We start from the raw sequence: 24,282 nt of genomic DNA, 5'->3' as shown, positions 1-24,282 counted from the left end.
GGAAGACAGGATAAAGACATGCTGTGGAAGAGAGACAGATGAACCGCTGAGTGTTGTCCCGTCGAGGTGGCTCTTCTATGTTGTGCATTTATGGCACCAAACCACAAATGCAAAGGAAGAAAGGGTCGAGGCACAGCACCCAGCTGCCTGACAATATTCAGGCAACGTCCAAAGCCCCACAAAGGACCTACCCACACCCCACTGGCCCCGCCCAGATCAAGGAGCTGTCACAGCAGACAAAAATGTGAAGTCCGCACATAGTCGCCATGGCACCCACCAACCCACCACACCATCCCCCATGGAGCTACCAGGAGAGGCATACTGGCCCACTGAGGATCACAGAGGAGCAGACCCAGGGGGGCTGACAGCACAGCCCCCACCCACCAGTCGTGCAGCTTATTTTATCTTGTCAGCGTGAGCCCCACCTAAAGGGGACAGAGGGATTAGTGAGTTGCATTAGTGGGGCAGGAGAGAGTGAAGCAGGGGAGCCAATGTCACTGCGATACGACTCCTCAACACCATCCAGCCTGCCCCACCACTCATAATGAGTCCTGCTGTGCTCTGTAGCAATGATGCATTTTATGTGTGTGTGCCAGGTTAGTGCTGTGGATTCAAAGGAGCACAGTTCCACTAAACAGGAGATCAGGATAAACCCCAGTAACCAACCCTGCCCCCGCCATCACATATTCTCAATCCCAACAGAGGCCAGCCCCACAATGACATGCCACACGTGATACACAGCCAACATTACTGTTATAATTACATGTTTCCTTTATTACTTTCCTTTCAACCTATTTATTTTGCACCTTAAACTTTCTTCGGTTGCTACAAGCCACAAAGTCCTTTATGGTTTGTCTCTGTTGTGTGGAGGGCTGTTTTTAAGAGCTCAAAAATGGGTGTATCAGAGTCAAACAGGCAGCACAGTGGAAAAGTGGTTGGCACTGTTTCCTGACAGCAAGAAGGTTCTGGGTTCAAATCCAACATCTAAGCTGTTTGCATGCTCTCCCCATGTCTGGGTCCTCTCTGGGTTCTCTGGCTCCCACAGTCCAGAGACGAGCAGTTAGTGGGGTTAGGTTGATTGGTGTATGTGCCCATGAGTATGAGTGTACACGGGTGTTTCTCTGTGTTAGTGACAGTCTGACAGAAGGCTGCATCCCTCAGCCTCATGTGGGCTGTGTAGCCCCTTTACAACTGCAGTGAGAGCTCAGACCTGTTTCTGGTGGGTGGTGGACTCCTCCAGGGCTTCCCCTGATTCCCCTTCTGCCACAGAAGACTGTGGCCTCAGAAACTCATATCTGCTTTTTGCAAATGAAGCGAACCTGTTGGCTTCATCAGCAGGGGCGGATCTAGAAGGGTGGCATGGGGTGGCAAGTGCCACCCTAAAATGATCCCTTGCCACCCCAAGTGCCACCCCAGTTTTGCATATGACAGTGTTGTTTATTAAAATAAGTTTAACAGTTTGAGCGTAGTTACAGTCAGCAGTGAATATAAATGCTAGAACTGGATATATTCCATAGTGTCCCCCCCTCCACATTAACAAATGGTTCAGCCCATAGCAGGACGGCTTTTTTCTTGTTTTCAGCAGCAAGCGATGCTTATGATTGTGCCAGAGCACATTTTGAACAACACCATGGGAATTTCTGATTTTACACAGGTGGGTGGATGTTACACTGTGGAAATGAAGGAAGGTGAGTGCTATTTTAAATGGTTGTAGAAAATGAAAAAACAGCAGGTGTATTGGCTGCATTTTTAGATAAATAGTTGTATCTGTTTACAAAATGTACAATTTATATTTGCATTTCAAGTTATAAACATTTACCCAACACGTCTGTGGTTTTTTTACAGTAAAAAATACTGCTAGGATTTTAGGTTCTTTGTGTGATTTCAGATCAGTAATAGTTACATTAATAGTAATAGTAATACTAATGCAGTATGTCAGTGAAAAAACAACTAAATTCAGTTGAGCTGAAAAGATACCAAACAAAGCAAGAGGAGGAAAAAATAAAATGAAACAATCTGAGGGTGAAACACAAACGTAAACTCAAAGGAGTCACAAATGTCCGGTTGTGTTTCCGACCTCAGAGGGTGAATCCAACAAATCATGAAAAATGAGGTTTACATGTTTGTTCATGACAGTGCAGATTTCTGACATTTTGTGTAATTTAAGCTGCAACAATGTGACTGTTTTCTAACAAAAACAGTGAAACTTAAGTTAGACTTGTGTTTGTAAATGAAGCGCCCCATGTTGTGTAGCTTTCTGGAGTTTATACTTATTGGGCTACATATGTATTTAATATACAGGCTGTACAGTACATAACATCAAAACTCACATGTTTCATGTAACTAAAGTGTGTAATCATGTGGGCTACAGACAATAATTAAGTTATAGACTATATTTATATGAAAAACGTGCATACTTACTGCATTTGAATCATTTTAACCACATGTAACCACCTGCATATGTGTTTGGGGGGAAAAGGCTTTGATTTTGCCACCCTAAGAAAATTTCTCTAGAGCCGCCCCTGACCATTTCACAGGATTTGCATTTAAAGATGCAACAAGACTAAAATGGTTAGGGTCAGGAGGTCAAAGGTCAGGGCTCCTGTGGGTCTGAGGGCGGCTTCACGCTGGAGAAAGATGAAGGAGTCTGACCTGAGCCAGTGTTTGACATGAACACATCAGCACTGCTGTCAGTGAGCCTAACGACAGCCGTTAGCATCATTTCAGTGTTTCAGTCATAAAAACACTTCCTGTCACTGTGGTGGTTACAGTGACATCATGCAGTTTGTGCTTTGACCTCCAGAGGGCGACAAATCAGCACAGACAGAGAGCTCCATTCAAACTTTGCTGCCATCAGGAATAATTCTTCAAATATAATCATCAGTGTTTGAGCAGTTATGATATCAGGGACAATCTAGACATGTGTGACAACACTGAACATGTCACATGACACACCTCAAACATCATGTGATCCACTCTCAGTCTGCACTTTCATTCATGACTTCAACAGGTTGAAATGAGCTTTGAAGAAACATCAGTTCAGTGCTGAAATATTTAAACGCTGCAGGAAGAACAACAACAAATTGATGACGGATGTTTGTGCTTCAAACAGGAAAACCAGCAGAAATAAATCACAGCCTGCCAGAGGTTTGGAGTTTCCGAGGTGCAACTGAACGCAGCACAGTGTTCCAATGCTCCTGATTGTCCTCAAACGTCTCTTTGGGTGTTTCCTTCCTGCTCAAAGTTTTCTTTCACTTCCTGAACTTCGTGGAGTGGAGCTTGTTGTTGGTGTGTGAAGAAACTGTAAGTTTGCTTTGTTTCCTCCTTTAACAGTTTGTCTTTAGGAACTTTACTGTTTGTTCAGCTCGTGTTTGATTTCTTCACACAACAAACTGTGTGTGTTTGTATTTCCGGTCTCTCCATTAAAGTCAGTGTGTAATGTTTCCTGGCTAACATCAGCTGTGTGCAGCTTAGTTCAGCACAAATCTGCCGCTCCATAGTTCACGGTAACGGACTCACAGCTGGACCAACGAGGCCGAGTGTGTCCGCCACTCTGAGCTACGTTCGTGTTTGTGTACTTGTAGTTTGTACTTTGAGTTCACTCAGAGCCCACAGAGGACGCAGCGTACGTGATGACGTCACAGCCCTTTACCTCCTTTACTGTCACTGTGATTAATATTTACACACGAGACACCTGCAGAGCTCTGACGCTGAGCTAGCACACAGCATGCTAACACTAAGCTAACACTAAGCTAGCCAAGAACCCAGAGTGAGGTTAAAGCTAGTGATGGGCAGATGAAGCCCCATGAAGCACTGAAGCTTTTCATCCAATTGGTTCACCCCAACGCGAAGCTTCATGAAGCTTCATTTGCTCTAGTAGGACACCTACTGGACGTAAAAATATTAGTTGGCATGAATTTGAAGAGTGTGGCCTTTTTTGCACACAGCCTGTAAATGTCAACAACAAAAGGAGTGTGTAAAACATGTATATTGTAGTGATGCAGTGTACTGTGTATATTTATACTGGCAGTATGGAACATGATTATTTGGAAATGCCTAAAATGGAAATGATCATATACTGTGAGGTGAGGTGTGGACAGTGGTTGTGCTTTTGTAACATTGAGGCAAGGACAGTGATGAGTGTTTAGGGGACACATCATTGGTTTTTGTTAAAAAGAAACAGTTTCTCCACTGTGGCAGGTCGTAGGCGATTTTTTTTTTCTAAACTGTCTCTAACTCTCACTAACCGCAACTCTCCATCAAACGCCCACATTTTGTCTGAGGGGTTTATATCGCTGTCATAGCTCGCGGCAAAGTTCGAACCGCTTCCTGAACCAGTCACGTGGTACAGCCGGGCAGCGAGGCTTCGGACGTCATCATTTTCAGCTCCTCCCATAAATGAAGCAAGCCTCATGACTGAGATCCTACTGGTTTCTAGGTCACATGACAGGTCAGAGGTCAGCGACTGTAACTCAGTTCCTCCTGTTAATGTGAACTCACTGAGTGTTTGTGGTTTACCTCTCAGACTGACTGAAGATGATGATGGAGGAAGAGGAGGACAGAGCAGAGTCTGCAGGGTCCAGCTGTCCGTCTGTGAGGAGTGACCGGTCCAAAGATCGAAATCCAGACTTCAGTGGTGAACCTGGAGCAACGAGGTCAGAGAGCTGAACTCACTGAGTAACAGAAATAATTCTGCACTGACATTATAATCAGTGTTGACTCTGGTTGATTGTCTGACTGTGTTTGTGAGCTGAGAGGAAATGAAAATGAGTTTGTAACAAAAATCAGTTTTGTCCAGTTTTCCTGTAAAAAGCTGAACTCTAATCTAAGAGGATGTTACTGACAGGAAACAGCTGCATTATCTGCAGTCTGTGTGATCACAGCTGCTTCAATCATGTTTGTGTCTGCAGAGGTCAGAGGTCACAGTCTGCAGGGTCCAGCTGTCCGTCTGTGAGGAGTGACCGGTCCAAAGAGCTAAATCCAGACTTCAGTGGTGAACCTGGAGCAACGAGGTCAGAGAGCTGTGATGACTCCTTTACATGTTTGTGTTTCCTGGATAAATATGACCTGAAACATCCTCAGATTGTTACAAAGATTCATTAAAAAGAAAACAATGAAAGAGAAAAGATCCAAATGTTCGACTTGGTCATTTGCTGTTTGAGGACAGTGATGCTCATATCTGTGGGGAAAGTGTGACCTGAGTGGGTTCATGTTTGTCTTTAAAGAACAGAGCTGCTCTGATTCTCTTTGTGTCTGATCTGTTAAACAGTCTGAGAGGTCACACAGAGACCCAGCAGCTAAAGCCTGGATCATACTGGCTGCTGTTACTCCATCAGGACAACACTGAACCACAGTGGTGTGGATGTAGTGGATAAATCCCACCATACTGATGCTCAGAGTTAACCACAGGGAACAAAACCAGATGTTACCTTCAGATTGTGACCTTTGGAGTGGACGATGCAGATTTCAATAGAGAATAAATGTTGTTGTTTTTCAGCTGTGAAGAAAGAATCTAATTTTCTGAACTTAAGAATTTATGATGCTGGAAACAACATGGAGACTATAACACAACATTTCCACTGTGTTCATAGAATGAATGTAAAACTGTCAGACATTCATTAAATATGCAAAATGTCTACAGAAGCATCAGAGGGTCAGACGTGAAGCACTCAGTGATTTTGATCAAATGACTCATCAGTTATTGATCTGTACTACACTGATCTACCACGTTAGTAAAGCTGGTGTTCTGGTGGTGGAGGGAGACTGGGATCATGTTCTGGTTTTGGAGCAGTGATCTGCTGATGGTTCAGTTTGATGAGCTTCTTCAAAATCATCCCTGACATCACCACTGAAAGGACGTCCATGAAAACAGACTGAAAATTACTGATATGTTCACAATCTGAGAGTTTAAAACTTGACAGACTTGATTCAGATGAAGTTATTTGAGCAGAAACTCCTGGATCTTTATCCTGTGTTGATCTAATCCTTCATGGTTCCTCCACAGAGTGGAGCAGCAGAGCTCAGAGGTTCCCAGTGGTCAGTCTGCCCAGCAGCATCAAACACAGCTGGACTCCATATTTATGGTCTGTACATGTACAACAACTACTGTTACATCTGTTCTGTTCACAGTCATCTCCATGCTGCTCTTTGTAGACCAGTGGATCGTCAGTGTGTCCAACATGGATCTGATGTTTGGCTCCATGATTTCAGTCTGATTGGCTCATTCATAAATATTCTGTTCCAGCTGCTGGAGGACAACATCATCACTTTTGTGAAGAACGAGCTGAAGAAGATCCAGAAGGTTCTGAGTCCAGGTTACCCAGAATGCTTAGAGAGTCAGAGGAGCAGCAGCAGAGAGGCGTTTGTGAAGATCACAGTGGACTTCCTGAGGAGAATGAAGCAGGAGGAGCTGGCTGACCGTCTGCAGAGCAGTAAGAGGATTTATCTAAAGATTTAAGCTGCTGGATAAATGAACATTTTCCAGAGATGGAAGATGGAGCAACATGTTTTAAAGATTAGTTCTTTTTGGAATTGAGTGTTTATTTTTCTTCTCATTCAGAACTTCAAGCTCCAGTTTGTCATCGTAACCTTAAATCCACCCTGAAGAAGAAGTTCCAGTGTGTGTTTGAGGGCATCGCTAAAGCAGGAAACCCAACCCTCCTGAATCAGATCTACACAGAGCTCTACATCACAGAGGGAGGGACTGCAGAGGTCAATGATGAACATGAGGTCAGACAGATTGAAACAGCATCCAGGAAACCAGACAGACCAGAAACAACCATCAGACAAGAAGACATCTTTAAAGCCTCACCTGGAAGAGATGAACCAATCAGAACAGTGCTGACAAAGGGGGTGGCTGGCATTGGGAAAACAGTCTTAACACAGAAACACAGCCTGGACTGGGCTGAAGACAAAGCCAACCAGGACATCCAGTTCATATTTCCATTCACTTTCAGAGAGCTGAATGTGCTGAAAGAGGAAAAGTTCAGCTTGGTGGGACTTGTTCATCACTTCTTTACTGAAACCAAAGAAGCAGGAATCTGCAGCTTTGAAGACTTCCAGGTTGTGTTCATCTTTGATGGTCTGGATGAGTGTCGACTTCCTCTGGACTTCCACAAAACTACAATCCTAACTGACCCTAGAAAGTCCACCTCAGTGGATGTGCTGCTGATAAACCTCATCAGGGGGAAACTGCTTCCCTCTGCTCGCCTCTGGATAACCACACGACCTGCAGCAGCCAATCAGATCCCTCCTGACTGTGTTGGCATGGTGACAGAGGTCAGAGGGTTCACTGACCCACAGAAGGAGGAGTACTTCAGGAAGAGATTCAGAGATAAGAAGCAGGCCAGCAGGATCATCTCCCACATCAAGAAAGCTCGAAGCCTCCACATCATGTGCCACATCCCAGTCTTCTGCTGGATCACTGCTACAGTTCTGGAGGATGTGCTGGAAACCAGAGAGGGAGGACAGCTGCCCAAGACCCTGACTGAGATGTACATCCACTTCCTGGTGGTTCAGGCCAAAGTGAAGAAGGTCAAGTATGATGGAGGAGCTGAGACAGATCCACACTGGAGTCCAGAGAGCAGGAAGATGATGGAGTCTCTGGGAAAACTGGCTTTTGATCAGCTGCAGAAAGGAAACCTGATCTTCTATGAATCAGACCTGACAGAGTGTGGCATCGATATCAGAGCAGCCTCAGTGTACTCAGGAGTGTTCACACAGATCTTTAAAGAGGAGAGAGGACTGTACCAGGACAAGGTGTTCTGCTTCATCCATCTGAGTGTTCAGGAGTTTCTGGCTGCTCTTCATGTCCATCTGACCTTCATCAACTCTGGACTCAATCTGCTGGAACAACAACAAACAACATCCAAGCGGTCTAGTTTTTTTAGAAAAAAAGAGTCTCTCCACCAGTGTGCTGTGGACAAGGCCTTACAGAGTCCAAATGGACACCTGGACGTGTTCCTCCGCTTCCTCCTGGGTCTTTCACTGCAGACTAATCAGAGTCTCCTACGAGGTCTGCTGACACAGACAGGAAGCAGCTCACAGTACAATAAGAAAACAGTCCAGTACATCAAGAAGAAGCTCAGTGAGAATCTGTCTGCAGAGAAAAGCATCAATCTGTTCCACTGTCTGAATGAACTGAATGATCGTTCTCTAGTGGAGGAGATCCAACAGTCCCTGAGATCAGGACGTCTCTCCACAGATAAACTGTCTCCTGCTCAGTGGTCAGCTCTGGTCTTCATCTTACTGTCATCAGAAAAAGATCTGGATGTGTTTGACCTGCAGAAATACTCTGCTTCAGAGGAGGCTCTTCTGAGGCTGCTGCCAGTGGTCAAAGCCTCCAACAAAGCTCTGTAAGTAAATATGTGATCATAGCTTTAGCTTTTAAATGTTTATTCTAGTTAACACAGATCAGGTGGAACAACTCAAATAAAATATCAAAAATATTAAGTGGTCATCGGTACTCAGTTTGTTCAATACTGAATACAATGGAGCACAAATTGTCCACGTTTCTGAAATATTTCTGGGTGTAACTGTCACCAAAGTGCAATTTAGACCTGGCCTGTGGTTGTTATCTAAGTGATAATCATCAATTCTACTAAAACAAATACAAAATAAAGAAATTTGACACATTCTGTTGATATCAAAAGCACACTGAACAATTCAGTGTTGTTTTACTGCTGTTCTCTCTTCACTTCTTCTCCTCTGATTCTCTCCACATGTTGCTCTGCATCAGTGCTCAGTTTCCTGACAAAACAAGATGAAATATTGCTAAATATAATAGTATCTCATTACACTTCAACATAAGTGTTTTATTTTTGTAATTGTTTATCTGTTATTTTTCAGACTGAGTCACTGTGACCTGTCAGAGAGAAGCTGTGAAGCTCTGGCCTCAGGTCTCAGCTCTCAGACCTCTAATCTGAGACAGCTGGACCTGAGTAACATTAACCTGAAGGATTCAGGCGTGAAGCTTCTGTCTGAAGGACTGAAGAGTCCACGCTGTACACTGGAAACTCTCAGGTGAGATCAAGCATTTTTCTTTCATCAACTGACAGAATTAGCAGATTAATAATAAGGCAGTCCTCTAATAAGAGGAGAAGTGGAGGTGTTTTGAAGGGCAACATACTCTTATGTTAACAAGACAGGAAGTAGTTCCTGGGAACTGCTTCCTTTGTTATTGTCTAAGTAGAAACATGATGGTGAAACAGTGATGAGTTTGCAGAGGTGGATCCACACAACACAACAATGCTGTTGCGTGCTGAAAGCAGACTTCTCACAGATTCTGAGACTGCAGGTTTCATCACTGTCCAACCAAAATTCACTGAACCAGCAGTAAATGAACGTCCAAAACTACACTTCATGTTTAAAAAACAGATGATCAGGGGGATTTGTGTTTACATCTTTTTTGTGTGATCTGTTCACCTGCTGTTTCAGCTGTTTGGTGGTTGTTGAGATGGTTTTGTGAACTTTTAGCTGAGATCCTGACGTTTCTGTAGATACCACACATGTCTAATTACTTTGTACAGCATGAACGGCCATAACGAGGTTTTTAACAGTAAGAAAAGTTGTAAAACTTCAGAAAATATAGTTAAAAGTCCAAAACCTTCTACGTCTGGTGGCTTGTGGTAAGGAGCAGATCAAACGAGTAAAGAATTACGTTATAATTATAAATGGCTTCAACAGCACATTCAGGTCTGTGAGACTCATTCAGACACTGAGCCGTGGCTCTGTGCTACATGCACATATTTCTGCATCTCTGCCATTCAGACACACTTTATATATAGTTTATTTTATGTAGTATTCAATACTGAACTGTACATTTAGTCGTTTTAAAGGCAGCAAGTTTTATTCAGTGTTTTCATAAAAGCCTTATTTCTATCCATTTACTGCTATTAGGAAGAACACGTGAGGTTTAAGACCTGGACCAGTTTGAAACCTTTTGTCCTCCACAGTGGAAAATGGGTGGAAATAAAAATGGGTCTCACTTTAGCCAGCTCCTAATTTTATCGGTTCTGCTCTCAGCGTCTCCTGTATATCTCCTGTATAAATGTTGCACTCAGATTTGTGGTCTCCAATATCACTGAAATGCAGCCAGATGCTGCTCATTTTGCCTTTTCACTCTTTCCTGACATGCTTGCATTTCAGTACAGCTCCCATTTCTCTGTGTACTGGTCTCTACCACTACCCTTGCTGTCTATGGGACATTTCCGTCCTCTTTCACATAATGGTATGATCCCAGTCTGTCTCTGAAAGTGTTTGGCCACATGGTTTGCTCATCAGAATAACATCTCAGCCGTGCTCACATTGATTATCAGCAAGCCTGAAAATTCATCAATATTTGACATATGAAATTATCTCAAGGGCTGGATTTGGCCCACGGGCCATATGTTTGACACCCCTGGTTTACACAGTTTGGTATTCAATGTACAAGTGAGTTAGCTCTCAGCTAACTAGCAGACAAGCTAACTGCTGGGACTGCGTCTTTCTAACAAGAGCGTCAGACACTCAGACTGGTTTCCTTTGTGGATGATGATGTGTTCTCACACTGATCCTTCATGCTGATGCTGCCATCCACCCACTGCTCCTGGATTCATCATCATCTCCATCAGCCCTCACAATACTCCACCTTCTTCAGCTTCATGTTCAGCAGCCTGGATGGACAGTAATTCTTTCCATGGGTTATGATGGGACATTGAGAGCTGAAGTCAAACAGCAGTGAGAATGAAAGACTGATTCATTTCTATTTAGTCTTGTGCTGTGCAGCTTTGTTCAGAGCATTAAGGCCCAGCAAAGATTACTGAGGTCATAGAGTCCTGATGAAACCTGTGTGCTTATAGAAACTGAGACCAGATGAACCAGAATAGAAGGACATTAAAATGAAGTGTCAGCTACACAAAGGCAAAGCTATTCAGTTGTTGCTGTGAGTTATTTAAATGGAGGATGGAGTCAGGCTTTAAGCTGCTGGACTCAGTCACTATATCCTGTTGTCCTCATAGAACCTGGACACACAGACTCACCTGTGACACAGTGACACACAGTGTGGGCTACACACACATTAGAAAGTGGATCAGTCACACTTGTGCAATCATTTGTTGTGCTGGGAAACCATGAACACTTTGAATCACATTAATGGCTTTGTTACAGCAACATTCAATCATGAGTTCAAAAGTAGTGCATTGTGTACTTATTTTAATAGTACTGCAGTGTGAGAAGTGCAACATTCAGTGTGCAGAAACAGATCAGGTGCTTTCTAACAGCAGTGTTCCCTTTAACACAGCAGCAGTTCAAATATTTCTGTCAGTCTGAGCTGAAACATGAATCTAATCAAATATCAAATCAAAGTTCTTTGCCTCTGCCAGGACGTTAACATTTGATCTAGTTTTTTACAAAGTTCCCTCAGCGTCCAGAGCCACCAACATACCTTTGATCAACAGCAAGTGAACATTTATAAATGTGTGTTTGCAGAACAGGAAGCAGCAGAACTATTGTTCTGTTATCAGGCAGCAGCACAAACGCTCATCAGCTCATTTACTGTGCAGGACTTTGAGTGTGTGAAGTGTGTGTTTGTGCTGGATTTCCTTTGGAGAATCTCAGTCAGAAACCAGACAAAGAAAAACTCTTTCAACAGTCCAGGTTGAGTTGACAACATGAACTGCATTTATCTTCCTCTGACTTGACATGTTCTTCCTCCTCTGCACCGAGCCAGCTGCTAAGACTCACAAGCTCATTGACATTTTCTGATGATAAAGAAACTCTCTTCTTCTGCACAATATGAGCAGCAACAGAGAAGAAGCTTTCACAGGTACAGATGTTGCAGCTGTGGCCAAGTACATGTGCTGCATGTTGGAGCAGCACTCTAATGGACAGGCCTCTGTACTGATGGTGGGCTCTGCTCTGTATCCACCACACTGTTCTCAGCTGAGTCTTCCTCCTGTTCACACTCTGATGAAGCACCAACAGGGCCAACTTCTTCTCTGGTGGCTCGGATGTTGTTGCTTCCACAGGTTTCCCTCCAACAACCCTCTGTTCCTGCAGTGAGTTCAGTAAGATCTGGGTAAACACTTGAGCTCCTTGAATCTGGCTCCAGCAGCAGTTTTCACATATACAATGTTGGCATTTTGCTTGCGTGTCTCCAGGTCTGTTCTGAATGTAGACTTGAATTTGACCACGTAGGCGGGGTCATCATCTGAGCTCTCCATCACCTGAGAGAGATGACAAAACACAGAATCACAGAGCATGAAACCAACGTTTCTCCTCCCAGAAGTTCAGTCACAGACCTGCAACAGAAACAAGAGTCAAAGATTCAAATGACGCAGAGCTTTCATTTACTTATATCCACAAACATGTCCTCTACATATTCATGCTGTATTTACACACACATACAGAGGCTGTTTGTCTCTCACACACAGACAGGACACTGAGAAATACATCATGTTAAATATACCTGCAGGCTTCCAGCTGTGCACTTTGTCCCTGTTAGCTGTGATTGCCATGGCAACCTTGGTGTTGTGCGCGATGCAGGGACGTGTTCAAAGGCAGACGTCTGGCAGCAGCATCATATTTGATGCACTATCTGTACTGAGTGTGCTGACTGTATTTCAAATGTCCCACTGCTGTGCAACATGAATCACATGTTCTGCACGTTTCTGTAACTCCCAGGTAACCATGGTTACACAGCCACGCCCAGTAGTCTCCAGAGAGACCAACAGCTGGTTCATGTTGTAACGCCGTGGCTTTCGTAGTCTCTCCTTTTTCTACAGCTCATGTGTTCTTCTTGTGATGCTGCGTCTTGAGGCTCATACATGCCGTCATTTGTTGATCCTAAGAACGTTCCTCAGACCGACTTCTTCAACAACAGATAACTTTAGTTGTATCAACACTGCCTCCTGGAACAGTTTAAAATGAACATGTCAAAGATCTGTACCTGTCTCCATGTTTCTGTCCCCGCCCCTTTCTTTCTGTCCCGGGTCATGTGAGCGCTGCAGTAGTATTAGGCCCACCCTCAATGCTCCCATTGGCTGAGACGCATAATGACGCCCATTTCAAGCCAGCACTGATCAACATCCCTCCTGTGACCCATGGCTTTTATATTCAGAGCCAGTGAGCACTTTCACAATAATCATGATTTTAAAAACTGTGATTAAAATAATTGCTGACGTTAATCAGTTAATGAGTTAACGAGATTATAACAGGTTAAGTTGCCCTAATAATTAGACTTTGGTGACAAACTGATGTGATCTCCATGTTTCCTTTGTTGGACTGTGGGCGAGTGTCAGAACTGAATGTACTGAGTAACATGTAGAGTTTAAACATGTGTCAGTTCCAGTTTTAGAGCTCTAAAGTGCAGCTATCATGTTAGGAATATGTTAGGAATAGACAGGAACACTGAGCACACTGAGGTCAAATCTTTATTTTACCACTCGCTGCATTCTTGATGTTCATGAATTCAGCAGGTTCATGATTGTCTGCAGCATTAATCTCATATTTCCCTTAAAGTGTTGAATTTGACTGTTTGATGTTCTTTATGATCTCTGGCACCAGTTCATCTGTAGGCTGAGCTCAGTCCATCCATTTAGTGAAATGATGTTTAAAGGTCTCCTTGTTCTGTGAGCGTGCACAGATCCTGAAGCAGAAAGCCTGGGTTACAGAGAAATGATCATCATTGTGATGATGCTCATCATCTCTGACTGGGATTTGAGGTTTTATCAAAGCAGCAAAGAAAGCCTGGCTATGTTGGACTGGGTGTGGCAGCAGCTCCCAGTTTGAGTTCAGGAGACAGACACCCTCTCTACTTTGAAGATCAGCTTCAAACTTTCCTTTTTGATAAAGCTTATAGTTCGAGCTGGATCAGGTGACCCTGAACCATCCCTTAGTTATGCTGCTATAGGCTCAGGCTGTTGGTGGACTTCCCATGATGCTCTGCTTTCTTCTCCCCTCTTTTCACTCCTGATGCTTTTATATGTCACTACTGCATGTCCTTAACTTTTGTCTCTCTGTTTTGTTCTTGTCTCTCTGAGCTCATCTCTTCTTTCCCCTCACCCTGCAACCAGTCATGGTAGATGCTCCTCCTGGAGCCTGTTTTCACTGGGAGGATCTTTGTGTCAAAGGGAGTTCTTCTTCCCACCATCACCAAGTGCTGCTCAGAGTGGAGGCGGTTACCTTACACTGTTAAACAGCTTCAGATGACTGTTGTTGTCTGTTGGGTATTGTCACTTATAAATAAAGTTACAATGGATGGATGTAAATGGATAGATGTTATTGTGACAAAGAGAAAACAACTGTTGACAGATAGATTGTTGTTTTGTGTGTCTGCAGTCTGTCAGGCTGTCTGATCACAGAGAAAAGCTGTACTTCTCTGGCCTCAGCTCTGACCTCCAACCCCTCCCATCTGAGAGAGCTGGACCTGAGCTACAATCATCCAGGTCCCTCAGGAATGAAGCTGCTCTCGGCTGGACTGAAGAATCCAGGCTGGAGACTGGACACTCTCAGGTATGGAGAGAAAATCTGATAGAGGAGGAAGAGCTGGAAACATTTCCTGTGTCTTTCACTCACTTCCTGTTTGTTTCCTGCAGATGACACATGAACAATCACACATGCAGGAATATTTTCTAATAATTATTCACCTAATTAGAGTTAGCCCCTAATGGCAGCCTAGTTAGCATTAACTCCTGACATCGTTATAATGCAGGGGAAAAGGGTTACCATTATCAGATAATGCTAATTTACATCAAATTAACAATAGTTAATAATGGTAGACTTCGTATCATTAGCTGCTGTCATTCTTACAAAGCAAAGGAAAACAATATGAGCATTAGCTGCTAATGCTTTTTCATCTAAAATTAGCATTAGCCACTAATGGCAGCCTACTTAGCATTAACTCCTCACTAATATAATGCTAATTCACGTCAAATTAGCATTAGCTGCTAGCATCAGCCTACCTAGCACTAGTTGTTCACATTGTTAAAAGGGAAGAGAAAACGATATTAGCATTAGCTACTAATAATTATTCACCCCTAATTTGAATTAGCCGCTAATCAGAATCAGAATCAGAATACTTTATTGATCCCTGGGGGAAATTATTTTTTGTTACAGTGCTCCATTTTAAACCAACATTAAGACAAGACAGACAATACGCTAACTAAGAATAGTACAATACATACATACATACATACATACATACATACATACATACATACATAAGTTACTTATAAATAAATATTTGGAAAAGAAACATGTGTAGCTGTAGCAGCAAACAGTGTGTTAAGTGGATGCGTTGTACAGGGAGATGGCCACAGGCAGGAATGATTTCCTGTGTCGTTCAGTGGTGCTTTTTGGTAATCTCAGTCTCTCACTGAACGAGCTCCTGTGACTGACCAACATGTCATGGAGTGGGTGGGAGGTGTTATCCAACATTGTCTTTATCTTGGACAGCATCCGCCTCTCCGACACCACCTTGAGGGAGTCCAGCTCCATCCCCACAACATTGCTGGCCTTACGGATTAGTTTATTAAGTCTGTTGGCATCTGCGACCCTCAGCCTGCTCCCCCAGCATGCAACAGCATAGAGGATCGCACTGGCCACCACAGACTCATAGAAAATCCTCAGCATTTTCTGGCAGATGTTGAAGGACCTCAGTCGCCTCAAAAAATAGAGACGACTCTGGCCCTTCCTGTAAAGTGCTGTGGTGTTTTTAGCCCAGTCCAGTTTATTGTCAATGTGTACTCCAAGGTATTTATAGTCCTCCACAATGTCAACACTGACCCCCTGGATTGAAACAGGGGTCAAGTGTTTCCTGGTCTTCCTGAAGTCCACGATCAGTTCCTTGGTCTTTGCCACGTTGAGCTGCAGATGATTCTGCTCACACCACGTGACAAAGGAGTCGACCACAGCCCGGTACTCTGTCTCATCATCCCTGCTGATGCATCCAACCACCGCAGAGTCATCAGAAAACTTCTGAAGATGGCAGGTCTCTGTGCAGTGGCTGAAGTCTGTGGTGTAGAGGGTGAAGAGGAAGGGGGAGAGGACAGTCCCCTGTGGTGCCCCTGTGTTGCTAATGGCAGTCTACTTAGCATTAACTCCTCACTAATGTGATGCTAATTCACATTAAATTAGCTTTAGCATTAGCTGCTAGCATCAGCCTACCTAGCACTAGCTGCTCACATTGTTAAAAGGGAAGAGAATACGATATTAGCATTAGCTGGTAATATTTATTCACCCCTAATTAGAATTAGCCACTAATGGCAGCATACTTAGCGTTAACTCCTCACATTGTTGTAATGCAAATGGGGCTAACTTGCATTAAATTAGACTGCTGTTATTAGCTAATGCTATTTAGCAGTAGCTGCTCACATTGTTATAAAGCAAAGGAAAACGATATGAGCATTAGGTTCTAATGCGTATTTGCCTTAAATTAGACGTAGGTGCTAATGGCAGCCTACTTAGCATTAGCAGCTCAGATGTTGTAATGCTAGGAAAAAGAGTGTTAGCATTAGCCGTTCACATTGTTATAAAGTTAAGGGAAATAGTGTTAGCATTAGCTACTCACATTGTTAAAAAAAGTAAGTGTTAGCATTAGTGCATAATGCTAATTCATGTCAAATTAGCATTAGTTAATAACGGCAGCCTATTTAGCATTATCTAATAATGTTGACCTTGGCCCACTGGAAAAGTTCAGAACTAAAGATTTAGGAGTGTTTCTCGATAGCTCTTTCTCATTTGAGAAACAAATGAATTCTGTTATTAAAACCAGCTGTAAGGTTTATATTGTTGATTGTCATTTATGCTTAGAAATATTTACTCATATATGCTTAGAGTTGTATAATCGATTGCATGATGATAGAGGTTTGATCCTTAGTAGTCTGTAAAGACTCTGTGTGCCTTCCAGAGTGCTCTGGCATGCACACACCACTTGGGGCCATGAGAGAGGTCGTACCCTCTCTTACTGATTTATGGTGTAGGACAGAGGTCTCAAACTCAATTTAGCTGGGGGCCGCTGCAGGCAGAGTCTGGGTGAGGCTGGGCCGCATTAGGTTTTCCACAAGAAAGGCATGGTTAAAAAATTCCAATCTTCTCAAATCTCTTTATTTTTATTTTTTAACACAAAATATGAAAAATGAATAAACAAATTAAGAATTAATAAGAAAATAAATCAATCTGTAATACATAAATAAAACAATAATAAGATATTTTTAGTCAGTGAACTTGTGTTTTTCTTTCAGTCTTCTATAGCTGCTGTATTTAGATTGAAATGTCTGTATTAACAGTTCTATAACCTTCTTCTGAACATGAATGGAACACTGTAGAAAATGAACTGTTCTTCTGAACATGGCTTCTCTTGCCTACTCCTTGCTGCTAGAGACCTGGCAGCATAGCCGAGCCAGATTTGGCCTGAGGGTGGAAGCAGTTGCGACCCTCAGTATGTCTTGAAGATGATCATCCGTAAGTCTGGACCTGTACTTGGACTTATTGAAGTTCAAAGTGGAGAAGAGCTTTTGGCACAAGTATGTGCTACCAAAAAGGCACATGGTCCGCTTGAACATTCGGGAAAGCCGAGGGAAACTAGGGCTCAAGTCTCTCAAAAATTGTCCAAGCTTGTCTGCTTTTCCACTCACCTCCCTGAACTTTGCTTTGAGTTCAGAGTTGCACTGCAGCTCAATGAGCTCCATTTGAAGCACAGAAGGGGCATCTTGCACATCAAAGGAGAAGGGGTCCGCAAAAATGTGAAAGGTGGCTCTGTGTGTCTTGAAGTCAGCAAATCTGTGATCAAATTCCTCCTGTAGCCTCAAAATGACATCAACATACTCGTCAGCACTGAATGGTGTGCCTGCATCCACGAGTGCCTTGCATGCTGGGAAATGGCAAAGGTTTGTCTGAGAGAGCTGAGCTTTCCAGAGCGCAAGTTTTGTGGAGAATGCTCTCACGTTGTCATAGGCAGCACTGACAAGTTGCCCCTGGCCTTGTAACGTCTTGTTCAGTACATTAAGCTCATGTGTCATATCAACAAGAAAAGCTGAGTCCATGAGCCATTTGGGATCAGTTAGCACAGGAACACTAACTCCATCCTTCTCCATGAAGGCTTCACTTCTGCTCTCAACTCAAAAAGTCTCTTTAATACATTTCCCCCGCTGAGCCAACGTACCTCAGTGAAGTCGAGCACATCCCCATATTCTGACTCCATTTCCTCTAAAAAAGCACAGAACCTTCGGTGCTTTAAGCCCCTGGATCTGATTTGGTTGATGCATTTCACAACAATAGACATCACATTGTCAAACTTCAGGCATTTGCTGCAAAGGACCTGCTGATGGATGATGCAGTGCAGAGCAATGGCCTCCTCCACGCCTTCCTCTTCCAGTTTGTTTTGTGCCACCAGTCCATGTTTCCTCCCTGTCATTGATGGCGCTCCATCTGTTGTTATTCCAACAAACCTCTTCCATGGCAAACCAACATTCTCAATGGCATCACACAGCTTGTAAATATCTGCTGAGCGGTGGTCTGGCCATGCATTGGAATTACTGTGAGCAGCTCCTCCATCACTTCAAAACTGTCATCAACACCACGGACATACATTGGGAGCTGGGCAGTGTCGGTGATGTCTGTGGTCTCATCAAGAGCGACTGAGTATACACTGAAACATTTGGCTTTCTCACACAGTTGGTCATAAATGTCACTTGACAGGTCAGAAATGCGATCTGCTGCGGTGTTGGCAGAAAGGCTGATGTTGCTAAACTGACCTTTCTTTCCCGGACAGACTATATTTGCAGCCTGCAATATGCACTTTTAGACAAATGCACCTTCTGTGAATGGCTTCCCTGCTTTAGCAATCATCTCACTAACCACGTGGCTCCGACTGCTGCATTATTCTCTTTGGTTGCTTTCTTGGAGAAATCTTGCTGCCTCAGTAGATCTGTTTTAAGACTGGCAACCCGGTTCGCTCTCTCGTCTCCCTGGTATTTTGCATCCAGCTCAGCATGTCTAGTTGTGTAATGACGTTTCAAATTGTATTCCTTGTGCAGCGCAACTTTCTCTGTGCAAATAAGACAGGTCGGGGTGCCCCTGTGCTCAACAAAGAAATATTGCATTTCCCACTTTTCCTGAAATTGTCGGTGCTCATCACCAACCTTTCTCTTCACCGCAGGCTTTGAAAAAGACATGTTTGGGGCTATGTGACATTTATAATTCTACTTGGTGTCACTGTCGCATTGAAGTTTCAATCAAGCGTTTAGCCGACGGACGGGGAACGTCTCAACGCGTAGAGAACGTCATTTCTGCTTCTTTTTCTTGCAACCGTAGCACGGCGATCGGCAGATAAAAAGCCGGTAGCAGTCTCCTTTGTTTTTACGCTCGATGTTCATGTCTTTCATGACGACACGAACACCGTGGCGTTTGCAGATGGTAGAAAGTGCAGGGATAGCGAGCGCAAAAAAGGCGACTGCTCACGGCGCCGGGCTGTTGTTACAGGAGAAAGAAGCGGAAATGACACCGTGACATATAACAAATAACATCAGCTGTTTCTGATGTTAGTTGTTTTGACTGCTTTTACATTATATTGAAATATATGTAATGTTCATGTTTGCTGCAATGCAAACGGAGTGATGCAAATAAAAACATGGAGCCACAAATTACGGTGCGACCCTATAATTAGTCCGGGTTACCGGGGACTGTTGTTGCCGATGAACAGGTGTCGCTATGTGACTGCAGACTAAATTGGGCTGCATTGAGTTCATGACTTTTCTTTTATCCCGCCGCCTACGCATCACTGTGAGAGTTAATATGAGATCTCTCTCTGTGGAAAAATAACTTTAAATCCCACTGACGTGTGTATAAATCTATATACGTATAATGTCCCGCTGGGCAGCAACTTAAAAAAACAACTGTTTTTGAAGTGTTGTGAACGCAGCGCGCTGGGGCGAATGTCGGCGTTTGCCCAATAGAAAGGAGGAAGCCAGCCAGGCACAGGAAAGAAAGAAACACTCCAGGGCAACGCTGCTGGAACTTTGACTCACTGAGAAATGTTTCCCTGCTTGCATCAAGCCCGGCTGGTGTCCCCTGAGATCCATATCCCACCCTGATTGGTGGGTTAATTCAGCTCCGCCCACAACACTGTAAAGTGTCATACATTATCAAACTAACATTACATTTTCATATTAAGGTGGGGCCAAAAACTATCGTCCTGCGGGCCGCAATTGGCCCGCGGGCCGCGAGTTTGAGACCCCTGGTGTAGGAGGACACCTACTCTGTGTCTGGTTAAGTATAAGAGCCCTTTGTTAGGGGGACCGCTGGACTCTTAGCACCAGCTTTGGGGTCACAGGGTCACATCTGGAACACACACACACACACACAGACACACACACACACACACACACACACACACACACACTATGCACAGACTGGTACTCTTTGTTCATACCTGTGTAAGACGTCATAATGAACTTGTGCATATTCATGTAAGCTCAATAAAGAGCAGTGTTACGAGGGAGCAGACGAGAGCGACTGAGGTCAAGTGAAGGAACGGCGCTGTCACAGTTCTCTCCCTCATCAATTGTCTGGTTCCAGCGGTGGGTCTGTGCTAGACGACCCATCACCAGCTTTTTCCACTGGTTACCAGTACGTGGTAGAATCCACTTCCAGATCTGGTTGTCTTTAAATCTGTGAATGGATTGGCTCCATCTTATCTCTCTTTAACAAAAGAATCCAAGTGGAGCCCTCAGGTCTGCAGATAAGCAGCTTCTGACCAGAACTAGACGTAAAAACAGAGGTGAGCTTTATCGATGGCTGCAGCCAAACTCTGGAACAGTCGCCCTTCACATCAGGTCGTCACCAACACTGGACATTTTTAAAAGCCGGTTGGAAACACATTTGTACTCTGTAGCTTTCAATCCTGACCAGTCTTTATAGTCATTACTGTGTATGTTTCCTATTTTCTCTCTACTCTGTGCAGCACTTTGGCTCAAGCTGTTTTTAAATGTGCTGATAAATAAATGTAGATTTCTTTGAATAAAACAGTGGAGCCGAGCTTTGAGCTCAGTGTGTAACAGTGTGTGTGTGAGAGCCATGTAATGTCCATGTGTGCATGCTGACTGTGCTGCTCTGACCCCCCTCCTCCTTTCAGGGTGGAGCCTGCTGGAGTCCGATGGTTGAGACCAGGTCTGAGGAAGTGTAAGTGTGTTTTTAATGGGATTCATGAAAACAAAGCAGCACACATTCAACCATCTTCATCATGTCAGGAGTCATCATCAAAGTGTCAATCAATGAACAGATGATGGATCAATAACTGCAGCTGGATTGTGTTTGTTCTCTCCATCAGATTCCTGTCAACTCACAATCGACACAAACACAGTGCACACAGAGCTCCAACTGTCTGACAACAACAGGAAGGTGACACATGTGGAGGAGGTTCAGTCATATCCTGATCATCCAGACAGATTTGATGTTTATCAGCTGCTGTGTAGAAATGGTCTGACTGGTCGCTGTTACTGGGAGGTCGAGTGGAGAGGAAACGTTTTTATATCAGTGAGTTACAGAAGCATCAGAAGGAAAGGAAACAGTGCTGACTGTTTGTTTGGATACAATGATCAGTCCTGGAGTCTGTTCTGCTCTGATGATGGTCCTCGTTATGTCAGGCACAATTACAGAGACACATCCATCTCCTCCTCCTCCTCCTCCTCCTCCTCCTCTGTCTCTAACAGAGCAGCAGTGTATGTGGACTGTCCTGCTGGCACTCTGTCCTTCTACAGAGTCTCCTCTGACACTCTGATCCACCTCCACACCTTCAACACCACATTCACTCAAACTCTTTATCCTGGGTTTATGTTCTGGTCTCCTGGTTCCTCAGTGTCCCTGTGCTGAGTGGAGTGTAAAGAGTGTCTCCTGTTACAGAAACACTCTGACTGTTGAACAGATAGTTCAGTCTGTACATGTCTGTCTCTTTCACTCACAAACACGTTTTCAGATTCATGGATTCAATCAGTTGATGTTTGAAACTCTTCTAAATGATTCCTTGTAAACTTCTTCCTCTTCAGTCACAAACAAACAGGAAGTGATGTCACATGTGTTCCTGTCCACACAGCAGAATGAGTCTATTGCTGACAGTGATGTACAAACAGAGTGAGCATTTCTGAGGCCCAAAATAAACTGAGTAGTTCACTGAATGAACAATGGACTGTGAGCTCAGCTCCTTCATCATTAGTATGGATTATATATGTATATGTATTATTCTTCTGCCCTCAGCTGAATGTCTCTATCCAGCTTATGCAGTGAGCTAAACATAAAATGGCTTCAGTAAACACTCAGGAGACCGCGTGCCATTCTTCGGAGCTTTACTGATCCTTATTTTCCTTTTTTTTTTAAAAAAAGATTATGCCTTTTCAAGGGCGTCAGATGCAGGAATTTACAGAGACACAGCCAAATGGACCTTCCCTGTCGAGTGCTGGGAGAAAACCACTGCTTGCGCTCTAACATGGTGCTACCCTGTCACCCCACTAGATGGCAGGCTTTGCCCAGACAAGATCAGGAATAAACATATTTTTCTGACATGTTGCAACAGTTAATTACAGAACGAATGATTATGACCCGCCATATAACAAACTTATAAAAAACATGCCTTAGAAATAACAGGAGGGACAGAATACTCCCCGCCTGACGTCTGCAGGACGTCACACCAACTAAAGCTGAATCCCACTATTACAAAGGATATTAAGAGTCTTTCAGACTTAGCTCTTAGGTACCAACAAGACGACTTCACTGATGGGTCTCAGGTACACTCTACATTCGCCACTGCGGATGATCTTGACTTCAATCTTCCTTACTCTGCCATCTTGACTGGGGAAGGTCTTTGTGACTAGCCCTAGTGGCCAGTCAATCCTGTTTTCTTGTCCCTCTTTGAGCAGGACCACATCTCCAATTTGTAGATTGGGCTTTGATGCCCTCCACTTGCGACGACCCTGTAGTCCGCTGAGGTACTCTCTCCTCCATCGTCCCCAGAAGATGTTGGCTAGGTACTGTACACGTCTCCATTGCGCTCTAAACAGGTCCTGATCGTGGAACTGACCTGGTGGTACTGGGGGCGCACCAACCTTTTGTGTGAGTAGCATGGCAGGAGTGAGAATCTCAGGATGCTCTGAGTCAGCAGAAACTGTGGTAAGTGGCCTTGAGTTGACTATTGCAGTGACCTCCGACATGAATGTCACTAACACCTCATGTGTGAGCTTTGCATTTCCGTGCTGCAGCAGCATTACGTCAAGGATCCGCCGACTGACGCCAATCATGCGCTCCCAAGATCCAGCCATGTGCGATGCATGTGGAGGGTTAAATTGCCACTCACAGCTTCTTTCTCCAAGATACTTGTTGATTTTGTCGTTATGACAACCCTTCTTGTCGATTTGGAGTTCTCTGCAAGCACTCACAAAGTTTGTGCCGCAGTCGGATCTGAGTAGTTTAACAGCACCTCGCATGGCAACGAAACGGCGCAGAGCATTAATGAAAGATGAAGTGTCCATTGCTTCTATCACTTCGATATGTATGGCACGAGTGCTCATACACGTAAAGATCACTGCCCATCTCTTGGCCTCTGCTTGACCTCCTCGTGTCTTTCTGACTGTAACAGGCCACGGACCAAAAACATCTAGGCCCACACACGTGAAAGGAGGGTCTGTACACATTCTGTCTTCTGGTAGATCTGACATGATCTGCTCTTGTTGCTTGCCCCTTAATCTGCGGCATATGACACAGTTGAAGATGACACTACTGACGGCTCTTTTCCCACCCACAATCCAAAAACCTGCAGCTCTGATTGCACCTTCGGTGAAGTGTCTGCCCTGATGACATACTTGTGCGTGAAAGTGTCTGATTATGAGCTGGGTTATGTGGTGTTTACTGGGAATGAGCATGGGGTGTGTCTCATCTGTTGACAGTTGAGCTCTTGCGAGCCGGCCACCGACCCTAAGGACTGCATCAGCGTCTATGTAAGGACTCAGCTTGCTAAGTGGACTTTGTGTGCGAATGGACTCACTCTGCTCCATGCGCTTGATGTCATCCGCATACACCTCTTTTTGAACTGCACGAATGATAGTAACCTTGGCCTGCTGGAGCTGTTCTTCTGTAGCATAGTTGTTGCACTTGTGCCATCCACGACATGTGCTCTCTGTTTCACCTTTAAACGACTCGGCAATGTGCAGCAGTCTGGCAATAGTTTTTAGCAGACGACTCCAATTTGAGAATCTCTCGAACCTTGTGGTCCCGAGCTCTTTTTTTGACAGAAAGGTGGCACAGGATACGATATCTGGG

At 44.1% G+C, this 24,282-nt stretch overlaps 1 protein-coding gene and 1 long non-coding RNA gene across 2 annotated transcripts; both read left to right on the top strand.

The window, feature by feature from the left end:
* Window positions 1-2,770: 2,770 nt before the first annotated feature.
* LOC146679636 (protein NLRC3-like) lies at window positions 2,771-14,509 on the top strand. The gene is made up of 8 exons (XM_085450355.1): window positions 2,771-3,303; window positions 4,526-4,655; window positions 4,911-5,012; window positions 6,005-6,083; window positions 6,245-6,431; window positions 6,560-8,354; window positions 8,848-9,021; window positions 14,317-14,509. Exons 2-8 carry the CDS (start codon window positions 4,537-4,539, stop codon window positions 14,507-14,509), a joined length of 2,649 nt encoding a protein of 882 aa, XP_085306481.1. The 5' UTR covers window positions 2,771-3,303; window positions 4,526-4,536.
* A 6,515-nt stretch (window positions 14,510-21,024) lies between these two features.
* LOC146679635 (uncharacterized) lies at window positions 21,025-21,627 on the top strand. Its single transcript, XR_014918649.1, has 2 exons — window positions 21,025-21,156; window positions 21,305-21,627. It is a non-coding gene; the product is annotated as an uncharacterized LOC146679635 (long non-coding RNA).
* Window positions 21,628-24,282: the final 2,655 nt, after the last annotated feature.

This window comes from Copadichromis virginalis, unplaced genomic scaffold (genome assembly GCF_057382275.1).
Source record: "Copadichromis virginalis isolate Kocher_CV1m ecotype Utaka unplaced genomic scaffold, C_Virginalis_male_GT1.1 unmapped_scaffold_1, whole genome shotgun sequence".
NCBI classification, from domain to species: Eukaryota; Metazoa; Chordata; class Actinopteri; order Cichliformes; family Cichlidae; genus Copadichromis; species Copadichromis virginalis.
The sequence above is the reverse complement of the archived record's forward strand: the minus strand, read 5'-3'. Positions and strand labels throughout refer to the sequence as shown.

What these genes read in the sequence shown, in the direction of transcription:
- LOC146679636 (XM_085450355.1), top strand. Translation starts at nt 4,537, where the DNA reads ATGATGATGGAGGAAGAGGAGGACAGAGCAGAGTCTGCAGGGTCCAGC. An exon ending in GGTGAACCTGGAGCAACGAG is followed by an intron (nt 5,013 to 6,004) that starts GTCAGAGAGCTG and finishes GTTCCTCCACAG; the next exon opens with AGTGGAGCAGCAGAGCTCAG. An exon ending in TGTACACTGGAAACTCTCAG is followed by an intron (nt 9,022 to 14,316) that starts GTGAGATCAAGC and finishes GTGTGTCTGCAG; the next exon opens with TCTGTCAGGCTGTCTGATCA.